The 22,595-nt window shown below is 42.4% G+C and overlaps 3 protein-coding genes across 7 annotated transcripts in view; 1 reads left to right on the plus strand and 2 right to left on the minus strand.

Annotated features, from left to right (window-relative positions):
* Window positions 1-8,690, minus strand: part of LOC117639745 — a 9,755-nt gene extending 1,065 nt beyond the window's left edge. Inside the window, exons 1-3 of the mRNA XM_034375620.1 lie at window positions 8,569-8,690; window positions 6,685-6,849; window positions 4-253 (exon numbers count right to left, since the gene is read on the minus strand). Coding sequence (XP_034231511.1) covers window positions 4-253; window positions 6,685-6,693 — 259 coding nt within the window. The 5' untranslated portion in view covers window positions 6,694-6,849; window positions 8,569-8,690. The remainder of the gene's footprint in view (window positions 1-3; window positions 254-6,684; window positions 6,850-8,568) is intronic.
* On the plus strand, window positions 7,072-15,118 carry LOC117639608. Of its 5 annotated transcripts, none has more exons than XM_034375446.1 (7): window positions 7,072-7,145; window positions 8,580-8,729; window positions 10,611-10,841; window positions 11,300-11,415; window positions 12,181-12,356; window positions 12,956-13,185; window positions 14,108-15,118. In XM_034375446.1, exons 2-7 carry the CDS (start codon window positions 8,581-8,583, stop codon window positions 14,640-14,642), a joined length of 1,437 nt encoding a protein of 478 aa, XP_034231337.1. In that variant the 5' UTR covers window positions 7,072-7,145; window position 8,580; the 3' UTR covers window positions 14,643-15,118. The 5 variants fall into 5 exon arrangements, with proteins under 5 accessions (XP_034231337.1, XP_034231336.1, XP_034231338.1 ...); XM_034375445.1 differs by lacking the exon at window positions 7,072-7,145 and adding an exon at window positions 7,232-7,340; XM_034375447.1 differs by lacking the exon at window positions 7,072-7,145 and adding an exon at window positions 7,652-7,675.
* A 1,865-nt stretch (window positions 15,119-16,983) lies between these two features.
* Window positions 16,984-19,494, minus strand: LOC117639746. Its single transcript, XM_034375621.1, has one exon. It carries the CDS (start codon window positions 19,492-19,494, stop codon window positions 16,984-16,986), a length of 2,511 nt encoding a protein of 836 aa, XP_034231512.1.
* Between the last annotated feature and the right edge of the window lie 3,101 nt (window positions 19,495-22,595).

Genomic DNA, 22,595 nt, shown 5'->3' on the forward strand with positions numbered 1-22,595 from the left:
CACAGGTCGTGCTTCGCACGAAGGAGGCAATGTCACCCAGCGGCTCAACGGCGACATCCAAGAGGCCCAGACAAGGGGCCAGGGCCAGTGCGGCACGCACCAAACCTTTGCCTTCAACTCGGGCATGTCTCCAAAGGTCCCGCTTCACACAGAGGTCGCGGAGGCGGCGACACACCGTCCGCAAGCTGAAGAGCTCCCTGATGGGAAGATAAGCTAGCACGGCCAGCAGCGTGTCGTCCGAGAGAAATAGCAGCTGTCAACAGAAAGAACACACTTAGGACCCCACAAAGAACTGCTCGTTGTTATACAAAGAAAACGAAGGCTTCGCAATCACTGAGAATGAATGGGTCGCCACCATCACCCTTTAAATGGGTGATGCAACTTCGTTGCCCAATTTTGGGTGACGAAAAATTCATCACCCGAAATTTGGTAACAGGCGTTTGGTCGCCCAAATTTGGGTAACGCCGTCGACGACGCCGTGAGGTCCGCGATAGACGTCCCCGGGGCACCACGTTGACCGGAGGCCTCAACGCCACATTGGGGCATCGTGGTGGCCCCGGAAGAGCGTCATCGGGTACCTCAGCGCGTCGCCGACGACTTTAGGGTCAGGGCGGGGAAGAACTGGACAGGGGAAGAACTGGACACCCCATATTTTACTTCAAATACCGTAGGCACAGGAATAACAACTATCAAAAGTTGTTCCGTGGCATCAGCGGTTCATTACACGACAGTTCGAGGGGTCCTATTCAAAAGATCTTATCTGCGCGTTCCCCCCAAGACAATCTTATCTTAAACGCATGCGGATTTCACCCAGTTTGACCAGTTGGGACACGTACGAGAGTAAGCGGAATATATTTTTACATGTACTTTTGGTTTCTCTGATCTTTCATCTCCACATTTAAGTGAATTTTATCACAAATGATTTTGATTTGTAGCTGTATTAAATGATCAAACTGAGTAAAATTCACATGCGTTTAAGATAAGATTGTCTTGGAGGGAACGCGCAGATAAGATCTTTTGAATAGGACCCCTCGAGTTGTCAGGTCAGTACATACGGCAATTGAAGTAAAATGTGGGGTGTCCAGTTCTTCCCCTGTCCAGTTTTTCCCCGCCCTGATCCTACCCAAATTTGGGCGACGATTTTATGACTGCCCAAAATTTGGTCACCGTGGGCTCGTCACCCAAATTTGGGCGACGATGCGTGCGTTACCCAATGAAAGGGCGATGGTGCTGACTCTTTCATTCTCAGTGTAACCTACGAAGAATCGTTTGTAATACGAACGATTTTGTTCGTAATACAAATAAAAATCCTCTGTAGCCTACGAAGAACTTCTTCGCAGTCTGCGAAGGACTTTTTCTTTGCATTACAAACAAATTTGTTCGTGTTGCCATGAGAGAAGGGCGCCCTTCTCTCATGGTGTTACAAACGACTTCCTTCGTAGGCTGCGAAGCCTTCGTTTTCTTTGTATTGCAACGAGCAGTTCTTTGTACGAAATTACCTGTGGACCAGGCTGATCAGGACCGCAAATTTAACCCTGCAGACAAATTCTTTTTTTACTAACAAGGGAACATATTCAGGTGGTACACTCAGATTTCAGCCAAACCTTTTTTTCGTAAGAACAACCTATAAGATTAAGAATGCACCCCAAAGTTGGTGCCAAGATACATATCCAGACCTTTCCTGTTTTTTTTTAAAAACCGAAAAAAAAGGGTAAAATGGCCATGTTTTTACATGCAACGAGCAGATTTTCGGTCGTAATTAGGCATTTTTTTTTCTCATTATATATATATATATATATATATATATATAATATATATATATATACACATATAGGCACCAACTTTGATGTGCATTCTTAATCTTATATGTTTCTCTTCCAAAAAAAAAGTTTGGCTGGAATCTGAGTGTATCACCTGAATATATTCCCTTGTAAGGGGACAGCAAAGGGGGCAGTAGCACTTTGTGCGCATTTTTAGGCACGAAGTAGCCTTATAGTATACCCAGGATTCAGCCGGCCCGAGATTCAATTTGTGTGGCCCTTTATGCATTTCGGAAATTTTCTATACGATTTTAATGAGATTTTGCAGACTTGTAGAACTTTGAACGCTGATTCTCATGCTGAAATCTGGTTAAAAAGTTTGTGGCCAATTTTGAGAAATTTGCTGTCAAAATCGCCGTTTCCATGGCAAAACTCGACTCGTCAAAGGAAAAAAAAAGGAGTGGGGGGAGCCGAGCCGGGGGCGGACAGCCGAGCTTCTTTTTGGGTCTGTACAGCTCACTCCAAAAGCTGAAATAGCATGGTCGAAATGAAAAATTTCTTTGACTGCAGGTAGACAAGATGCAACAATAGAATTGGTGTCGGTTCGAACGCAGTTTTTCGGGTAGAACTATCCAATAATACTTCTTGATGGGAGTGTTTTTGGACATGCGCAGTAGGTGTGCAACCTGTTTAACAGTTTAACCAACTGTAGCATTTGAAATCTGTATTAATTTCGCTCTCTTTCTTGTTTTTTCTTCGTTTCCTGCTTATGAAAATTCATATAAAACCAGGGGGTGGCAACGGCCTTGTAAGGAGAGTGTGAAGCGATGCTCACGCCGTCAGTGCAGAGGTTGCGCACTTGTTCGAGATTATGAAAACTAGACTGCGTTTTTCAAAACGCTTTGCACCGATGGAAAGGGCTTGAAATATAGGGTGCATTAGGCTAATTGCTCTTCTTGAAAGTACCCCCTTGCCTAATATTAAGGTGCAGTAAAAACACCGAAAAACACAAAAATCACAAAATTGAGGAAAAAACTCGAATGCGCCATGTTGATGTAAATGATTCCGTAAATGATTCCGCCCGTGTCTTCGGTTGAATAGGAAGTATCGGGCACTTTACTAGGCCTAATGCACCCCAAATTTTGTGCCCTTTTGATCTGTGCAAAGCGTTTTGCAATCAACGGGCTAGGTCTTACAATCGAAGCAAAATAAGTAACCCCTGCACCTCACTCGCGCATGGGCTCACGCGCTTGCTAGGCCGTTGCCGCCCCCTGGACAAGACAAACTTGATGACAATTTCATGGCTAATTTTCCTTACAAGGATGTCATCAGGTCAATTAATGACATTGTTGTCACGCCCATGCAATGAGTATAGGAGCCTTTGATGAAAATGTCATCAATTTGTGATGAGATTGTCATCATTTCAAAGTGATGAAAATATCATCCACGTTTTTGTCATAAAGTGACAACAAATTTTTACAGTATTTAAGTGTCTTTCTAAACGCAACCCTGCAGAGTAGAGAGAGGCAGTTGCAAACTTGTCAGCTTCACATCTAACAGTCAAAGGGTCAGTCTAAGCTAGGAAAGACAGGAATTTTGAATTTGGTCACCTGGTTTTTAGATATAGACCCACAAACACAAATGATCCATGTTTGGTACCCCGATCCAGATCCATGTCCGGCACTTTACCCTAAGACTTGCATGAATGCTGGAGACAAACGGCGGTGGCCATGTGAAAGATCAAACTTTTTACAACACTCGAAACAAAAACTGTCTTAGCAATCAAATAAGGCATAAACATGAAGCACGTAAAAAAGGTCTGCAAAATTATATGTGGTGTCACTCCGCGCTCCATTCCAGGCAAAGATTAACTTCTTTGCAATCGGTAAAGTGCATCTTGAAGAACATAAAATTTCCCACTAAGACCACAGGGATTCTAATCGGACGACAATAAATGCGATTTCACGAAATCCTTGATGTATCAGAAATCCCAGGTAGATTATACAATGTAAAGTCAAAAATCAATTGAGCGGGTCACGAATAGGGTATTTCGGAGCAGCCCTGGCCCGGAAGAAGAAGAACAAAAACGGAAGTTAGAAATGGCAGTTTCTATGAGAAATATACGCTCCAGATGAGCATCCGCAGCGTATATTTCTCATAAAAACTGCCGTTTCTAACTTCCGTTTTTGTTCTTCTTCTTCCGGGCCAGGGCTGCTCCGAAACACCTTATCAATTGTGGACCATTTTTTGGACGGTATAAATCTATGAATGAGCTTATCGCTTTGAATTTCAGTACGCGTCTTCCCTCAACTTTCATTTGTCACTTGAAACGGTGCGGATGTCTGAGCAATGACCACAACGCCACCTAGCTTTAGTGCAGCAAAGAAGGCCTTAACATTCAAAGGAAATTTGGGCCTATCCGAGGGCAAGGAAAAGAGGGAAAAAGGCTGCTCTGCAAACTCAAGTGTGTGCCAGGCATGCAGAAAAGAAGTGTGTGCCTGGCACACACTTGAGTTTGCAGAGTGTATTAGAAACATTTTCGAAAAATCGAATTGTGGAATGAAGGGGAACGCCTTTGCCGATTTAGGTGAATAATGGGTGAAGTGCTAAAACTCAACCTAAGTTTGACAGAAATTGTAAAAGGCTTAGTGCGCGGATAGTGTCAAAAATTGCTGACCCACAAGGTTCCAAATATCAATTGTGGGCCAAAACAGCCTACTTTCGAAACAGGCGAAGCTTAGTAAACGAGGACAATAGACGGTGCTCCTATGCTGCAAAAGGAAGTCAAGGGGTCATATTTAAACGCCTGAAGGCTACTTTGGCTACTTCTTCCAAATTGAAACTTTAAAAATGCATTTTTCATAACAATTTTTTATTTACCTTATGCTTTTCAATTTGTAGAGCATAAGCCGTCATATTCACAAAAAAAAAAATCGCTTAAGCTGTGTATTTGAAGGCCGGACGGCACAATAGGGTATTTTAACGAATCGCTGGACCGGAAGTCAAAGAACAAAAGTACGAACCAAAACGGCACCTGCGCATGCGCAGACGCTGCTGCCTGTGGAGGGTGGACGGCTGCGCATGCGCAAAAGCGATTTTGGTTCTTCCTTTTGTTCTTTGAATTCCGGTCCAGGGATTCGTCAGAATACCCTATTGACAACTTTGGTTTAATTGGTCAAACTGCGTGTAAGACAAGTGTCAAGGATGAAATGCCGAACATGGATCGGTGTACCTCGGTGTACCAGATCATTTAGGTTATCACCTATGTAGTTTTAAAAGATCAATTTTGAAAGTTTTATCATGTATCCTGATTGCTAGAATCACTTGCGTGGAAGTTGGTCTACCTTAGCGTTACCCTTCCAGTAAGCGAATAAAAAGACGCCTCTCGGAAAGTATCTGAAAACGGCCTGATTTCAGGTTAGGTTAGGAGTGCAAATTCTTTCACTCTTATAAAACTTTCTATTAGAAATATCTCATAATTTTTTCTCATAGCCTCTTTATACCTAAATCAGTCATCCTGAGGTTCCTGCCAAAACGTGAGGGTTTGTGTTTGAGTGTGTATGTGTTCTATTTAGGGTAGGGTGGAGCAATGGATCTAAAATCGAAATTTTTTTCACAGAAAAGGGACCTTAAAGGGGGAAACTTTCAAGTAGGCTTTAAAATAATCCCAGAAAGTTGAAACTTTGCTTAATTATTAGGTTGATTATGGTGAGTTCCCAAAACAAAATTCAATCCAATATGTTAAACGGTCTTTGAGAAAAGTGACTTTTTAGTGTTTTTGAGCTCATTGGGGAAAAATCTTCCTGCGTCTTTCATTGGAACGGAAAGTCTTCAAAATATTTTTGGGTTATCCTAAAGATGTATAGGAGAGATTTTAGTGATGGAATTTTCAATTTCAACTTCTGCCCTGAGATATGAATTCTCAAATTTTAACATTAAAAAAAAGGTTTTTTTTTGCCTTTTTTTTCAAACTTTTAGGTGTTTGTAAAAAAACGTAGGGCTGATATCAAGATACCGTCACTAAAATTTGTCGACAAGTCATCAATGAATGGAGTCCATGCAAGATGACTCATATAGGTGTCGACCAGGAACACAAGAAGTCTTTCAACGACAAAATTTTTTGTCGACTGAGCAAAGGTGTGAAGTTGAGCGTAAGGCAACGACAACTGATCTCAATGTTATTTCTTCCTCAATGATGAAGTAACTACCCACATAGTTTAAAGGTGTTCAACCTGTTGAATCTGAAACCTTCTTTGCACATTTTCATCTGAGAGCTTGGAAAATACTATTTTTGGCAGTTTTGGTCATTTTTTCACCAGGGTCCCCCCTTCAGGATACTGTAAGACTAGTGCCAAGACAGTTTTGGCTGGGGCCGCCCCCTTCTTGCCCATCAGAGGGCTCAAAATTGAGTCTTAACGTCAAAAATGACACTTTTACGCATAACATTATAACCCGGGACAAATTTGACATGCCCTATCTCACTTTTTGGGGCGGAATATGTGTCTGAATGCTGTGGCCCTTGCTTTTATTTAGCCCATCACTGCCCAACAGAGGCTGTCGTTCATTAGGTTGAGCTTTAATCGTAAACCACAGGATTCGAGACAACGAGGAGACACGAAGATAGACGTTTCACTGTGGCAAAAAAGTACGTAAAATTCTGTTAATTTTTTTGCCAGGATTCTCCGTAGCCCTCTTATCAATATTCTCCGTAGGCTCTTACAGTATTCTCCGTAGGACCGCACAGTCTTCTCCGTGGGGCCTGGAGGACTGTATAGCCCTACGGAGAACACTGTAAGGTCCTACGGAAAATACTGCAAGAGCCTACGGAGAATACTGACAAGGGGCCTACGGAGAATGACCACAACCTGTTTACAGAAGTTTCCGTACCTTTTAGCCACAGTGTAGAATGAAAGGCACCACTCACCTCGGCCATTCTGCAGATGGCTCCAATGACGAGTAGACGAGATTCCCGGAAACAGTGAGCTCGCGAAGAAATGTCACAGGAGCACCAGGAACTTCCAGTGTCAGAGTTACGTAGCACTTCTTTCCAGTTCGGCGCTGATCTCTCCGTAGGATGGGACGTCTAATTCTGTAACAAGGGGAAGGGTCGTCCATTAGTTACGAAACGTTGTTTTGAACACTTTATGTTTCCTTTTTCCAGTGAGCAGCGTTACGCTGGTCAATACAGTTTTACCCCATTTCCCTGCGAAACGTTTCGTGAAGGTTTTTGAAAGGTGCGTTCAACTTAAGTTTGAAACATCCTCTCGTAATCCGGTCGAAAACGGTTACTGGTTTCCCCAGGTGGCCTACACTGACACGGGCGATTTCCAACGACTTCCTGAGATAAACAGGAACCGTTGTAGATATGATCTCTTTAAAAATTTGGTAAAGTCTAATGTTAGCAGTACCTTAGCTCTGTTCTTTCTTGACCAGTGTTACGCAGTACGCAGGTCAGGCCCAGATCAGATCGCACCATCACCTCTGCACTCTAAGCCTATTGGCCATTACTGACTTTCTTCGGTACACCTACCAGTATCCAAAGCTAATCTCACCTGGGGGAACGACTACCGAAGGCATGAAGTAAATCAGGCCAGTAGGGTACTCGAAAGGAGCTGTGGCCTGGGGAAGGAGATGAACAAAAACGGAAATATGAAATGGAAGTTCCTTAGGGAAATATACACCGTGGATGAGTTCTGGGGCTGCGTAGCGTACATTTCTCGTAGGAACTGCCATTTCTCACAAGCGGTTTTGTTCTTCCGGGCTACAGCTTCGGAGGAGCCCTATCTAACGCTAAAATAGACGATTCTAGTCGTCCTCGCCTAAAGAACAAGAAGAATCTCAAAACCGGAAATAGAGTAGATTGGGAGGAGGTAGTGAGCCTGGTTGGCTGAGCGATAGCGAAGCCCATTACTCAGGTGAGGTTGAAAATTTTTTCCTGTCTGCGTGCGTGTGTGTCCGTGTCCGCACACTGTGCGAAAAAAACACAGTGAATCCCGTTAATTTTTCTGCCGGGATTTACTGTAGTTCAGAACACAGGATTAACTGCGTCTGGCTACAGTATTTACTGTACCTGGTACAGGATATTCCGTACTCTACTCCTGTAGTACAGTAAATCCCGAACAAAGTACAGTAGATCCTGTAAAAAAGTACAGTAAATCCTGTACTCTGAACTACAGTGACAGCTGTACCAATCACTACAGGATTTACTGTGATTTTTTTCCCACAGTGCACCACACTCTAAATGTCTTACAATGAAATTGGACCTACGTTATCCGTATGTTACAGTGAATTCGGCGCAAGCATAATACGAAGCATTATTCCTTCGTAATAGACCCTTTCAGTCTTCGCCGAGTGAAGAACAAAAGTAATCAAAAAGCCAGGAACCAGTAGGAACGTTCCTATAGTGGTTCCTGGATTTTTGATAACCTTTGTTCTTCACTCGGCGAAGACTGAAAGGGTCTATTCAAATATTTTATAGCTTTTTCATTGTAAGATACAAAGAAAAACCTTCGTAATACGAAGAAAAACCACCTTCGGATTATGCTTGCGCCATTTCCTTCGTATTATGGGAAATTTCTTCGTAAGGCATTTAGAGTGCACTCCTCCGGAATGGCTCGGCCGATCTGGCGGAGATTTTGCAGAGTCATTAGGTATGATGTACTCGGACGGGTGAGTGAGGTGAAGTTGCGGGCGCCATGTCCGGCTTTGTGATTCTTCTTGTTCTTCAGTTGGCGACGAATAATTAATCTATCTATCCCGCATTTGTTATCCATTAACGTGGCATATTCTTGATTGTTCTCTTTCTCACTCTGCCCGAAGAATGGAGTTCTCGGCGCTGCCGGACGAAGTGCTGCTGCATGCTCTGACTTTCTTGACTCCGGCCACTCTTCTGCGCTGCCGGGCCGTCTGCCGCAGGTGGAAGCAGCTGGCGCTGCACCCGCTGGTCTGGAGGAGCCAGACCTTGAGAATGTACGTTCTAGTGCCAACCGAAACGCCAAATACCAGACTACACCCTAAATGTTTTTGTTCAAATTTTGTACGAGATATCACAGTTTTTTGTGCACACGAACTTTTCGTACAAATTTGTGCTAAATTTTGTACAATTTGGTACAAAAATGGCGAAAAGTGTGCAATTTTTCGTACAAAAATCGTACGAAAATTTCGTGTGCACAAAAATTGTGCAGAGATCCTTAACTTAACATTTAACTAACACTGCTTTCATAACGTAACATAAGGCAATGTTCGCTAAAGGTTAAGGGTACGGACTCTTGGAAGTACTTCCAAAAGTATCTCTACACAAATTCACAAGGTAGGTTTACGCCAGACCGCGTCTTGTCGTAACAGGCTTCGCGATGTCCCGCTGCCTGTTCCTCCAATCCGCGCCTGGCGTACCTACCTTGGCCTGCGGCGCTAGCCTGCCTTCGGCAGGCAATGGCTTGTCCATAGTCGGTTACTTCTGACTTGATGCATGCCGGGGGGCTCCGCCCCCCAGACCCCCCTTCATTCTAGATCCCTTGTAACTTTCTTACTTGTCGGGGCTGGGGGGCTCTGCCCCCCAGACCCCCCTTCTTCAAGACAGAAGTGGTCTGCCTGCAGGAAATTGGGGATTTTTGCCGCTTTTTGGGTTTTTTCGGCAAATAAAATCTATCACCCGTTTGAGCTTAAGGATATTTTGAAATTTCGCTTTCTCACCTAGCCAAGGGACTGCCCGGAGAAGTGTGCAAAATCTCACCGAGGACCCCGGCCGGGCCTTTCCCCCAGGGGGAAAGCAGCGGCGCTGCACACAGCTGGTCGGAGGAGACAGACTTGAAGAATAACTTTTCCAACCGCAATGGCAGAAAACCAGGCTTCCCCCTATGTTTTTGTTCAAATTTTGACAAAAAAAAATCACTTACCCTTTTAAAAAAAAATTTTGTCAGAAGTTAGGGTTACAATTTTACTATAACGATAACTTTTGTGCCATTTTGACGAAAGTTACGATTTCGGGGAAATTGTGATGTCTCGTACTAAATTGTACATAACATTCAGTGTGTAGGCTTTAAAGCAAGCACTGTAATACAATGGACTAAGGTCATTAATTATGCTTACATGTTTTGTCAATCAGTGGCGAGACTTGCCCCTCAAGAATGTATCCTTTTCGTTCCCTATTTTTTGAGGTGCTCCTTACGGAGTTATCCTGGGGTCACCTCGCCAAACTATACCTTCGATTGTGATTTTTTCTTTCTTTCTGTGGTTTTGTTAAAATCTGCCGATCTTTGAATCTGGTTGGCGTTGTGGATTCAACAAAATTTTTGAAGACACGTTGTAGGAATTCGTTGAAATGTCTTCCTACATTTTTGCTTGTGTTTTAATTCTTCTTACATGTGTGGTAGTCCTTAAATTTCTTTTCTGAGTCCGGAACTCTGAATCTATATTGCAACCTGGAAGGATATTGCTTTGGAATTTCATAGCTCCGCATGCCAACAAGTTGGCTTGTTCCCAAAAAGTTCTGAACCGTCAATCAATTGAAAATTAATACTTGTAAGGAACTTAAAGTTTTACTCGTCCATTACATTATTGTACACAATGGGGTAATTTCGAGGGGGTATGCATTTGTGGAATAGTCGTGTCACTCTGGAATAGCACGCGTAATAGTGGCGTGACACCCAAAATTCTCAAATTTTCATCCATTTTTCGAGTGTTTTGGGGTGTGTTCAGCTAAATCCCCATTATTTGGAGGCGTAATAGAGCGTAGTAGTCGGGTCACAGGTTTCGAGAAGAGTGCATACGCCCTCGGGTAATTTCTGTACACTTAATTAACGAATTTCATTCCATTCATTCTGATGAACGTGTCACTGTCAATTCTTCCAGCTCCGGTGGTCGCAACACCAACAAGGGTATGGCCAGACACAGGCAGCTACGCTTGGCTACCGTCGTTCTCCGCCTTGCCCCTTGCCTGGGCCTTTTGAAAGTGTCAGACTTCGGTAAAGTCTTCGATGTGGTAGGCCCTGCTCTCATCAACAACTCGAAGTTTTCCTTGTACGACTTGGACATCTCCTTCAGGTCGTCAGACGCATTCATGGTCGCCATGGTTCTTGACAGGTAAGTTCTAAAAGGAGTCCATCCACGGGTCGTGCACCGAAAAACCAAACGTGGTCTAGACTACACCACTGGTGTGGTCAAATGGGTGCCATTTCGACCGCATCAGTTGGTGTGGTGTGGTCAAATTCTTTTGCCCTGTTGTGGCAACAAGTTTGGCAGTTTCCGTGTGGTCTAGACCACGTTTGGGGATGTTTGGTGTGGTCTAGACCAAGTTTGGCCACGTTTGGTGTGGTCTAGACCAAGTTTGGCTACGTTTGGTGTGGTCTAGACCAAGTTTGGCCACGTTTGGCGTGGTCTAGACCACACCAACTGATGTGGTCAAAATGTCACGCCCATTTGACCACACCAGTTGGTGTGGTCTAGACTATGGTCGGTTTTTCAATGTGGAAGGCCACACTTGTCATCGAGAACCATTTGAATAAAACAAGATGAAAGGAAATCAATTTTACATGTAACAGGCAGGCTTCTTTCGGACGCCTGAAGGCAGTTCGTTTGAGAGTTTTGGGACATGCCTCGCAGGATGCCGCGGTGCGCAGGCTTGGTGGATTGCTGTTACAGTTGATCCGAACTCCTGGTGAGTCCTGCCCTCCCAAAATCCTCCTGGGCTTCTTCCTCGTTATACGAGCAAAAGGCACAGTGAAAATTGAAACTTATGCACTGCAAATCGAAGTGTAGGACAGGTCGACACTTTAAGGCGCAGACCAGTTTGTCCTACGCTTGCAAGTGTCGACCACACAGTGTTCGACGCCTGCAAGTGTCGACCACAGCATGTCCGACGGCTGAAGTGTGGGGCCACAGGAAACTGAGTGTAATTTGCCGTAGGACTAACAGTGTCCTACACATGCAGGCGTCGGACACAGTGTGGTCGACACTTCAAAGCGTCGGACACAGCTGGTAGACACTTGCAAGCGTAGGACAAACTGGTCCACACCTTATAGTGTCGACCTCTCCTACACTTGGATTTGCAGTGTGATGAAGGGTTGGTTCTCCATAACTTACGACGATTTTTTCACACTACGAACAAATTACTCGGTGTTATGATAGAATTGTTCTGGGATTCTAAAAATTTGCTTGATATTAAAACTGCACGGCATTTCACAGTAAAAAAATTGGGAGTGTGGTGCTTTTTGTCCTCTAAAATTGTTCATTTTCTTCAGTGATTAATTTACCAAATACTGTTCTACAAATTTTGTACGATAGATCACAGTTCTTTCTTGTGCCGATTTGTAAAAAGTCGTAAGCAATCTTGTACAAAATTGTGTAGACTTGTGTGCGCTCTGAAATCACCCATCACTTCGACTGCACTTTGACTGTGATTGTATTCTCCTTCTTTGTCCAGGGTTGCAATCGGTGGAAATATCAATTCCCTCTATGCCCGGTGACGTGACGCTGCCGCCACTGGAACGTCCAGTCTTGGTGTCTGCATCACTGCAACGGTTGAGCTTCGTGTACAACAGAGGCTATTTTGACCTCCACCTGTGCGTGCTACTGAAGTTACATACAGCAACTCTGGAGGTACTAACGAAGGGGCTTTCACGCTGAACACCTCTGCTTAGTTGCCAACGGAATTTGAAACCAACTGGCTCTTTTCTGGTGGAAAAAATGTGCTGACTAAAAAACCTTTCGGCCAAAACTGCCAAGTTCGTAATTCCTTACTTTCCTTCGTTCCGAAGTAATGAAAGTCACTGTTATTCAAGGTCATATTTGGTGTCATACCATGTCTTATTTGGTAGAATCTGATTGTTTTTTCGTGTCCTTATGAATACGTTGTCACATTCGTTTTTAGAGTGACATATTGTTTTGAACGTGACTTGGCATTCAAACGTATGTTACAAAATTTCTATTCTAAACCAATATGACGTCACATTGGTTAAGTGGTGTAGGTACAATTTATAGTGAATCCCTCTACTGCTCATGCAGTGAACCAAACGAAAGGTCAGGTCCTACTCCTGGAATTATATGTACCTTACTCTCTGATGGCCAAGACGAACTTTAATTAAACTTCAACAAAAATTCTACAAGCATTTCGTGTGCACAAAAAATTGTGATGTCTCGTACAAAAACTGTACATAATATTTAGTTTGCATATTTGTTTTTTGTTTTTTTTCGACCAGGAGGTAAAGATCGCCACATTTGACGCTCATGCAGCGTTCCTGCTGTCGCGCATGCCCCGTCTGCGCAAGCTGCAGTGCACCGTGATGGACGCCATGCCGCTTCTGCAGCACTGCCCGTCGCTGCGCGCCCTGCGCCTGGACCTTCGCGTCGACGCAGGCCTGCACTCGACGCGAGCGCGCCTGTCCGGACTGGCGGCGTTCCTTCGCGCGGCCGGGACGCGTCTGCACAGGTAAACCCCGAGGGGGTATGCACTCGCGTAAGAGTCTGGACACTCGTCTCTGCACTGAGATTCCAAACGCTTTGAGTATAGCACGTGGCGCAATGTACTGAGATGTCGCACCATACGTGCTCTACAAATCAAAGAGTGTACATGGTACGCTCTAACTGGAGCATGCCTGCAAGCACGCTCTAGCTAGCGCATGCCTGCCAAGCATGCACTAACTAGTGCATACATGCCATGTACACGCTTCTTGATGCAGAAAACTCCCTATCCCTTATGCAATAAATGTATGCTTCAGTTAGCGTGTACATGGCATGTATGCACTAGTTAGTGCATGCCTGGCAGGCATGCGCTAGCTAGAGCGTGCTTGCAGGCATGCTTCAGTTAGAGCGTACCATGTACACTCTTTGATTTGTAGAGTGCAATGCCCCAGCCATATTGCACCTTCACACTGAATGTTATGTACAATTTTGTACGAGACATCACGATTTTTTGTGCACACGAACTTTGCGTACCATTTTAGTTCGAAAAACTGCACAAGTTTCCCCTTTTTGTTCAAAATTTCGTACAAATTTGTACGAGTTCGTGTGCACAAAAAACTGTGATGTCTCGTACAAAATTTGTACAAAAATATCTAGTGTGTTACGTGCAATGCGTCCCGAAACTGCTTTATGCTAATGCATGGGCATGGGAAGGCATTGCACTTCATGTGCGATGCTTTTGCATTGCACCAATTCATAGGGTTGGATTCTCAGTGCTGTACTCTCTAAATGTCATGGACCTTTTTTGTCCGTCCGTCCCATGAATGATGCAGTTTTACGCACATATCCAATGGTGATGCAATTTTGTGTCCACCAGTGCAGAAGGGACAAGATGGTTTTTTATACCGACTTTGTTTGACAGTGTAGTTTCTATGCCGTTGTTTTGCCAGTGTGGAACTGGTGTTCGGCGACGACAAGCCCGACGAGTTGGTGGACGTGGTGGCTTGCCTGGGGGGCCCGGGGACGGCCTCGGCGGCGCTGCGGCGCCTGGCCTTCTCGCACAGCGTCACAGAGGACGCGGAGAAGCCTCTGCTTCCCTTGGCCAGCATCCTGGAGCACCTGCCGGACCTGACCTTCCTGGACATCGACTGCGTGGCGACGGACGCCTTCCTGGAGGCCCTGGACGGCAGTGTGCTGCCCCAACTCCTGGGGCTGGCAGTGTACCTCCCTCGCGATGTGTGTAAACACGTGTGGAGTCACGGGCAGCGGCTGCGAGCGGTACTGCGGAAGAACCCGAGGCTGCATGTCGTCATGAAAGGCAACGATTGTGATGAATTCTGCGTTTGCGAGTTCTGCCAGCAGTACACCTGCCACCATGTCCCCGGCGACCTCAAGTGCATCATGTACAGCCACCCCACGGGGGCGCGTTGCGGACTGCTGCACGACGCGCACTTGGAGATGCGCGTTTTCTGTAGGTGGTTTTGATTCCGGGTCAACTGCTTGGTTCGTTTCCCTTCCAACCATCAGAAGTAGATTGTAGTTAGACTTTTCTCTGAACGATAAAGCTCAACAAATGTCTGCCTATGCCACAATCCCGAGCGTTTCAATCAACTTTCACCTCACTCTCCGGTTCATTGTTATATTTTTATTGTTAAAATTTATTTTGTTGTTTTTATTTGATATAATTTTATTGTTAATTTTTACCAAGAAATTTGAAGAAATGTATAGTTTTGGTGGACCAGAATTGAATTTCGTTTGTTTAACGAGAGGTTTCTTAAATGGCATATTTTTGTTTCCCAAGCACCATTAATATTTAAAGTTTTTAACAGTTTCAGTACTTATACAGCAATATTGTTTCAACCCCTTAAAATAGAGCTCAAGTTCGTTGGGCAAATGTATTCCTATGTGTATAAGTCAACCTTTTGTTTATTAAAAGTTTTACGAAACATCTTTAGATTGAATCCAATCTTATTCATGGCAGCAACAGAAGATGAGTCAATGTGGAGACATTCCTTACGAGAAACTACAATTAACCAGCAATTAACCATGAAATGAATTCTAACTCTTCTCGTTAGATAATGACACCAAACAAAATCAAGAACCTATCAAGAACCTATATAGCCCCAATCCGACTGACTCACTCACTCACTCATAGAAATGTTTGGGGTCAAGGAGTGGTCGTAGAGACTTGCGGTTTTTTCCATTCTATTCCAAATTTTATGGGAAAACTGGAAAAAATCCCAAAAGTTCAGAATTCCTCACCGTTTCCGAGCAAACCTACTTAATCTTAAAAAATTCCAATGCTAACGCATTGCACGGTGTTCTGGTTGTGCAAATCAATTTCAAGTCTGTCGTCTAAACGTTAATCACGTTAATTTTACCGTTATTTACGTAACTTTGAATCCTACCGGTATTTTTACATCCCCAAACCTGATTCAGTTAACACAATGACCATCTCAGTCCATCTCGCGATCTCGCGATTTACAGTGCTCATGTTCGTCAAACGAAAGTCATCCGCGTTCCGAAACCACCCCTCCCGAGTTTATAAAGTTTGTCAAACCAACCGTCGTGCTGGTTACAGAATTGGGGAAAACACGACAAGAGAACCGCAGCCTTTAAAAGCAAGCCAAACAATCCAACCTCAGCAACAATGTAGGGGCAGTTTCAATGCGCGACTACTCGTGTTTAGGGCTGTGCGGTGATTCGATTTTGAAAACGGTGACGGTGATTTGAATCACCGCCGGTTGCCCCGGTGAACGGTGACCAAAACTGCACCGGTGATTTTCGTATCACCGGTGAATTTTTCATCACCGGTGATAAAAAAATGAACGGTGATGAACAAATCACCGCTGTTTTCGTTCCCAATGGTTGTAAAAACCCGTTTTTTTTGTTAAGTACAGTCAAAAAGGCACGCACACCGCCGTTCTGTGTCAACTTATTGTCTGTTTTGGACACTCTCGCCGCGCGCGACGACCGCCACCGCTATTTCGGACTTTTCTGGAAGCTCGGTTTTGACGTTGATTGGTGATTGGTGACTAACACTCTACAAAAAATGTCCTGTCAACGCCGTTTATTTATTACCAATGTTTGCTGTTATGCAATTCACGGCGTTTGCTGTGAACTAGTTCTCGGCGTTCACTGTGATCTCGGTTACAGTGTTCACTGTGATCTGGCCACAGTAAACGCCGTGAATTGGAGCCTGATTTGCAGCACTTCGGTGCTGAGCGGCGTCAAACTCACAGTGTTTACTGTGAACCAGATCACAGTAAACACCGTGAACAAGATCACAGTGAATCGCGTGAGCAGATCACAGTAAACGCTGTGAATTGACCTACACGCAAAAAAAAAATTCGACTCAGAGCTAATAATTTAGCACCAGTGCTAATTTTACTAGCTGTGTAGGCCCAGCTAAATTTTTAGCTGTATTGCTAAAAATATTTTCCTGGAGCACTTCAGCAGCAGTGCAAATGGATACAACTGGAACACCAACTTTTTCTTGTCTGCACACCTAATTTTCTCCAACAGCATTGTAATTGCTGTTGGCCCCTTTGCTGCACTTTTTTTAGGAGTGTGTATAAAACCGTGGATCTGCAGTCCTAAAATATTAGGATCTTTGCTCTCTAGTGCTGGCTGTGCAGTTGGTTCGGTATACTCCCGCATCCATTCCGTTAGGTCACCAAAGAATATTTTTCTTAGGGTTATAAAAAACTATACTGCCCTTGCTTGACAATATTTGCTTTGAGCATGTACTTTCAGAGCTTCAGTGGTATAAATTGGGGGAATAAAACGGCATGTCTGTTGCTGTAATGTTTTTTTAATAAACATCTTAAACAATGTATTTTGAAGTCACATACATGTTTCCCTGGTTCATATTGCCATTAAACACCTGAGTTTGTACCAAATCTTCAGGTTTAACACATTTGAAATCATATTGTTTGTGGGAAATCACATAGGCATGAAAATGATCACAAAAAAGTTTAGTGTCATAAGAATGAACCAGGAACCTGAAATCCTCATTTGAATCAACAATGATATAACAAATTTTCCCAAACAGAGGGAGAGATCCATCATCTTTGGAGCCAATATTGATAAATGAATCAACTTTGTACTCAATACCTTTAAACTTAACATACGAAGCACACATACAACTCTTAAAAGGTAAACATGGTATAAAATTTACAAAATTAGAATCTTTATCCAGGACATCACAGTGCTTAAATGAACTAAACACAACATCTGAAATAGAGGACAAATCATTTTTGGTTACCTGTGTTATTTGCTCTCGAATACACAAAGTTTTCATGATATTTTTACGAGAACGGGTAGCCTGAGCAGCAACGTTATGTGATCTGTTTTTCGCTTCATAACGCATGCACCAAATATGAACAAGGGGCCCGACCATGCGCATTATACGAGGCATATGAACCAAATTATGATGTTTAGGTTTTAAGGTGTCCTTAAATAGGACATAATACAGATGATTATGTTCGTCTACAACACTCTCTAGAAGGTCACAAAGATGCGGAGTTACATAAGGGCACAATACAATGTCAAGAATCTGGCGAAGTAAAGTATAAAAGTACCACACTGGATCATTTTTTGGCACAAGATGCCCCATCATTACAGAGAAATTTCGGACAAAGCACAGCATCTCACTAGCGGTCATTTTAAAATGGAGCTCTTTCAAGTTCTCTTCACGAATACTTGTAGGCCTATTCTCCCCTTTCAGACAACCAAAATCATGAGTAGCAATATGAAAGTTCAGTTCATCCAGAGTGAAGTACCCTTTACGAATGAAATATCTTATGATATGGCCCATATCATAATGGCAAACGCCTTGAAATAAATCATGCATAATATCAAGAGATAAATTCTCTGTTACATGAAAATCAGTCAGACTATTCCAAACAGAATTTCTTGAAACACCTGTCAATGAAGAATCGTTGGTTAAAACATCAACAGCATAATTTTCCTTATTTCTTAGTAGTGAACTGTCCTCCTTGCCAGCAAAGTGAAGTGCATCCCTATGTATCTTACACAAACGACAGGAATGATTTGCTGTAAAGCATGAAACAAAATCAAACATTGAATTGACTCCTTTGTTGTCACCTATAACTAAACCAAGTCTAAAATAAACCAAGTGAGAAATGCCATTAACAGATACAGTTACACCATTTGTTTGTAAGTCCTCCAATTCATCAATTACTTTCCGGAAAACAGAATCATTTGAGTACAACTCTCTATCATGAGATTTAAATAATAAAACAACAAAAATATTGTCAACCAGAGAACGGAATTTAGGGGGCAACACTGGGATGCTGCAGTAATCCCCACCTAATTGGCCAGAATCAGAATGGGGTCCCAAACTGTTGTTGACATTAAAATCATCATAAAATTTAAAGATAGGTATATGAATGCCTGGCTTGCCTTTCACTTTTGACTTCCACAACTCACTTTGAATGAAGTTACAAACGACCCCATCTGGCTGAGAATTTAAGAAATTCATGTAATCAAGTATGGCAGCAAAAATACCTGGAGACTCAAGGAAGCCTTTCAAAGACTTTGCCAATGGGATATAAGACATTTTAACTCCAATCGGGATGACTTTAGAAGCGTTCAGATCTTCAGCATCACCTATCAGTACGTCCTCAGGGTCCACCCAGGTTGGGTCCTTCTTAAAATTCTGAAGTCTTAGATAATCTGAATCAAGACCACGAAAAGGATTTTCAAGAACATTCAAATATGAAGCCACATTGGAACAGGTTTGTGAAGAAACACCAGCTAGATTCAATTCTGTCTGAACTGCCCCACTAACACATTTCAGGCTATTTCCAAGGAACACAGACACTTCAGAGACAATAGTTTGAATATAACTTCTGGGAATGCTCTTGTTTGAGTACAATGCATTTAAAAACTGGTTTGACATACCTCGAATTGGTTCCTTCAAAGAATTAATATCAGGACTTTCATAAGAATTTGCAGGAGTATCTTGGAAAAGATCCTCATTATTACATTCACCAGACAAACTTACACTTGAACATGGAATGTTGAAAACATTAGAACAATTGGAAGTATCAGAAGTACTTAGTTTACACTTTTTTGGGGGGGGCTCTCCAGAGACATTAGAAACATCATGAACACTCAAAGGAACTTTATGGTCACGTATTAAGTGATTACGATATGTTTTCCAATTTATAAAGTCCCTACCACAATCACCATCAGAACAATTAAAAGAACGAAAGCCATGAGAAATAAATATTTGGTGATTCATTTGTAAATGAAGTTCCAAACGTTGGATTGACAAGGTCTCAGTCTTACACTCTGTACACACAGCCATTGCAGAAAATACTTAACTTGTCAAGAACACAAACACTTATTATACATCAACAAAAAGTCAAAATACCAATAACAATAATAACTACAACACAGATAGTAAGTCACCAAAAACAATAGTTTAAATATTTGTAAACAATACCCAAATAAATAGATATACAAATAACAATAACAAATAACAAATTAATAACAATAGAATTAAATCTAACATTGAAGACTGATGTTAAACCGAGCAAGCAGGCTGACAGTTGATGGTGTTGCACTAAGCTTGTCATGAGGTGTGAACATACCATAAACAAATGTTTGCAAGAGCATCCATAAAGGCCTGCTTTCAATTGAATATTTTGCACTTAATGCAAAAACAGCCTTAAAGCAAACATCTAGAGCTTCTAAAGGCGTGTTCAGAAGATAATAGAAGTCATTTATACAAACATATGATGCTGAAATGGAGTCCAGGTTTTCGCCAACGACAATTACAAAGGGTTGCTTTGTCTGCTTGATATCAAAGAACTTTCTGTCCCTCCTGTTAATAGTCTCTTGAAGCTTGGAAACATGCTGGAAAGAAAGAAAAAGCAGTATGTAAGAATAAGGAAACACAACATAAAGACAGACAGTAAAAATAAATACTTACTTCAATGTGAGTCATGAAACCATTTTGCACCTCTTGTCTGCTTGGTCTCCATCCTTTAACTTCTTCCAAGACTCCTTTCTGTTTTTTTTTACTAACAGTTGCAACTGGCACGAGATGGCACAAATGCATCAAAATTACGTTGGTAGATAGTTTACCTAGTAAAATAAAGAGCACAATTAGATACAGCTAGCATTAAAAAAATTGGTAGTGGCAAGACAAAACGTGCTTCAACTGAAACAATTGACTCTTAAAATGGAAATGAAAGAAATGAAAAATCCTGAGAACATAACTTAAAGTTGCTTTATCAAGAAACTTACCTGATGTTTTCAGTGCTAATTCTTGTTTTTTTAAAGTTGCTTTGAGCTCCTTTGAGCAAGGGCGCACAGTCTTCAGTTCATTAAAAACTTTCAAAATGAAAGTGTCAATATTGTTGAACAGATTGGTTGCCTTTTCTTCATACATGGACTGAAAGTCAGCTTGAATCTGAAATGAAATAAAATAAACATCATGAAAGCCTTATTGTTTATTAAATTCAAGAAATTGTAATGAGGTTTAATTGACTTACCAGCAAGTGCCCAGTCGGTTGCCGAAGAACTTTGAATTGTTCTAAATAATCAGTTACATTGAACCTTTTGCCACTCCTCACTCGCATTCTGGCCTCTGCAGTGCTCTGCCACTTTTCTTGTACTGTGGTCCAGGGCTCAAGGTATGATGACAGCCACTGAATATCAGCTACAGTGTCATCTAATGAAGAAAAATGTTTGAAAATAAGATAATTATACAAGAATTAAAATTAAACGAAATTTGAAGGGCAAATGCCACATTACTCCATATTACTTACCAGGTTCAGGTGCAACATTATCTCCATCTTCATCTTCATCAGACAAACATTCGTCATGCATATCAGAATATTCCCGTCTTGCAGCATAATAAGCAGCTAACAGAGGACCATGAGCATGAATCGTCTCATTTCCTGTCTTGCCTCTTGGGGAATACCAAAGGTGCTGAAACATGTTATTTTCCAAATTAGGAACACATAATAAAGTGGCAACAACTGGCAAAATGGATGATAACTCACCTTCCCATCCTTAGGAAAAATAATACTGAGGTGCTCAGCCCAAACAACGAACTCTGAAGGGTAGATCCTGCAAATCAAGTTTGATTAGGAAAAGATAGAACCAAGAATGTCGACAAAACAACCAAACATTAAGACATACCTCTGTAGAGGGTCGGACCTCAAATGATAGTTGATAATAAAATCACTAAGTCTTCGCCTCTCTTTTAAACGAAGGCTGCGCTTCAAGTCAAGCAAAGCTTTGCCAAAACCAGACTGCTTGACAATTTTCCGTAGTTGCTGTTGGCAAAGAAAGGGACATGTCACGATACACATTGACAATACACATTCACAAAAGCATTGCAGACAATAGATTTAAATTTGAAATACACTTACATCAACATTGACTTGAGAAGATCCAGTTGATGTTGAAGGTGATGGGTTACTTAAATTACTTTCAAACTCTAATGGCAAAGATGCCAGGACAACGCTGTTGCTGTTGTGGGTATTGTCAGTCAGGACGTTGAAATTGTTGTCCTGAAGAATGCTGGAGCCATTTGCATTGCCGTTCAATAGTCCTAAGTCTGAGGTGTTGAGAACGGTAACGCTCTTGTCAAAGATAATGTTGTCCTGAAATAAAATCGAAGCATTAGCAACACTCACAACACACATACAAATGAAAGAAATCAAGATGATACAAATACATACATTCGCCTGAGGTAATTTCTTGAAGTGATGTTTGAACACAACTTGATCTCCATACCCAGGAATCAACTCAGCAATATTGTCATCTTGGAGCAAACAAAATGCCAACTGTCCGATTTGCTTTTCTGAAACCAAAATGAAAACCACAGTTAAAGCCAAAGAAAATTGGGCAAACACATTTCAGCAGCGTGGAAAATAAACGCTATGAGATGCACCGATTCTGAAGCCTAACCGAGCGCCTAACCGTGCCGGCAGCATGGTTACGGAGAGGTTATGTTGTTGTGAGATAAAATGAAACGGGTCACTGTGACACCAAGAAAGTAACCTAAACAGCACATCATTTGAAAGCGACAATACTCATTAACAGTGACACACCTAATTCAAAGAAACAAACTGTCCTTAAAAACAGCACGGACTATCTACAAGTACGTTAGCGAATGCTTGCTGTCACTAAGCACGTCTGACGTTCACGGTTATAATGGAGCCAGTGCCACAAACTCACGGGAGGAGGGTTATAGTTTGGTGAAGAACTTACCTTTGAATTCATCCACGTACTTTTCAAGACCCCAATCGGTCAACTTTCGCACCACAAACGCGTCAGCCATCACCTACTCATTCGTTGTCCAAATCAAAAGAGAAAAGGGGGGGAAAACTAGGGTATGGTTTGGGGGCCTTTCCCCAAAAGCATTGTTGGCCATCAAAAGAGAACACTTTC

Source organism: Thrips palmi, unplaced genomic scaffold, assembly GCF_012932325.1.
Source record: "Thrips palmi isolate BJ-2018 unplaced genomic scaffold, TpBJ-2018v1 HiC_scaffold_11, whole genome shotgun sequence".
Lineage (NCBI taxonomy): Eukaryota > Metazoa > Arthropoda > Insecta > Thysanoptera > Thripidae > Thrips > Thrips palmi.

Coding starts and splice junctions, on each gene's coding strand:
- LOC117639608 (XM_034375443.1), top strand. CDS start 8,370: ATGGCTCGGCCGATCTGGCGGAGATTTTGCAGAGTCATTAG. Junction 10,842..11,299: donor GTCGCCATGGTTCTTGACAG/GTAAGTTCTAAA, acceptor TACATGTAACAG/GCAGGCTTCTTTCGGACGCC. Junction 12,357..12,955: donor TACATACAGCAACTCTGGAG/GTACTAACGAAG, acceptor TTTTTCGACCAG/GAGGTAAAGATCGCCACATT.
- LOC117639746 (XM_034375621.1), bottom strand. CDS start 19,494: ATGGCTGTGTGTACAGAGTGTAAGACTGAGACCTTGTCAATCCAACGT.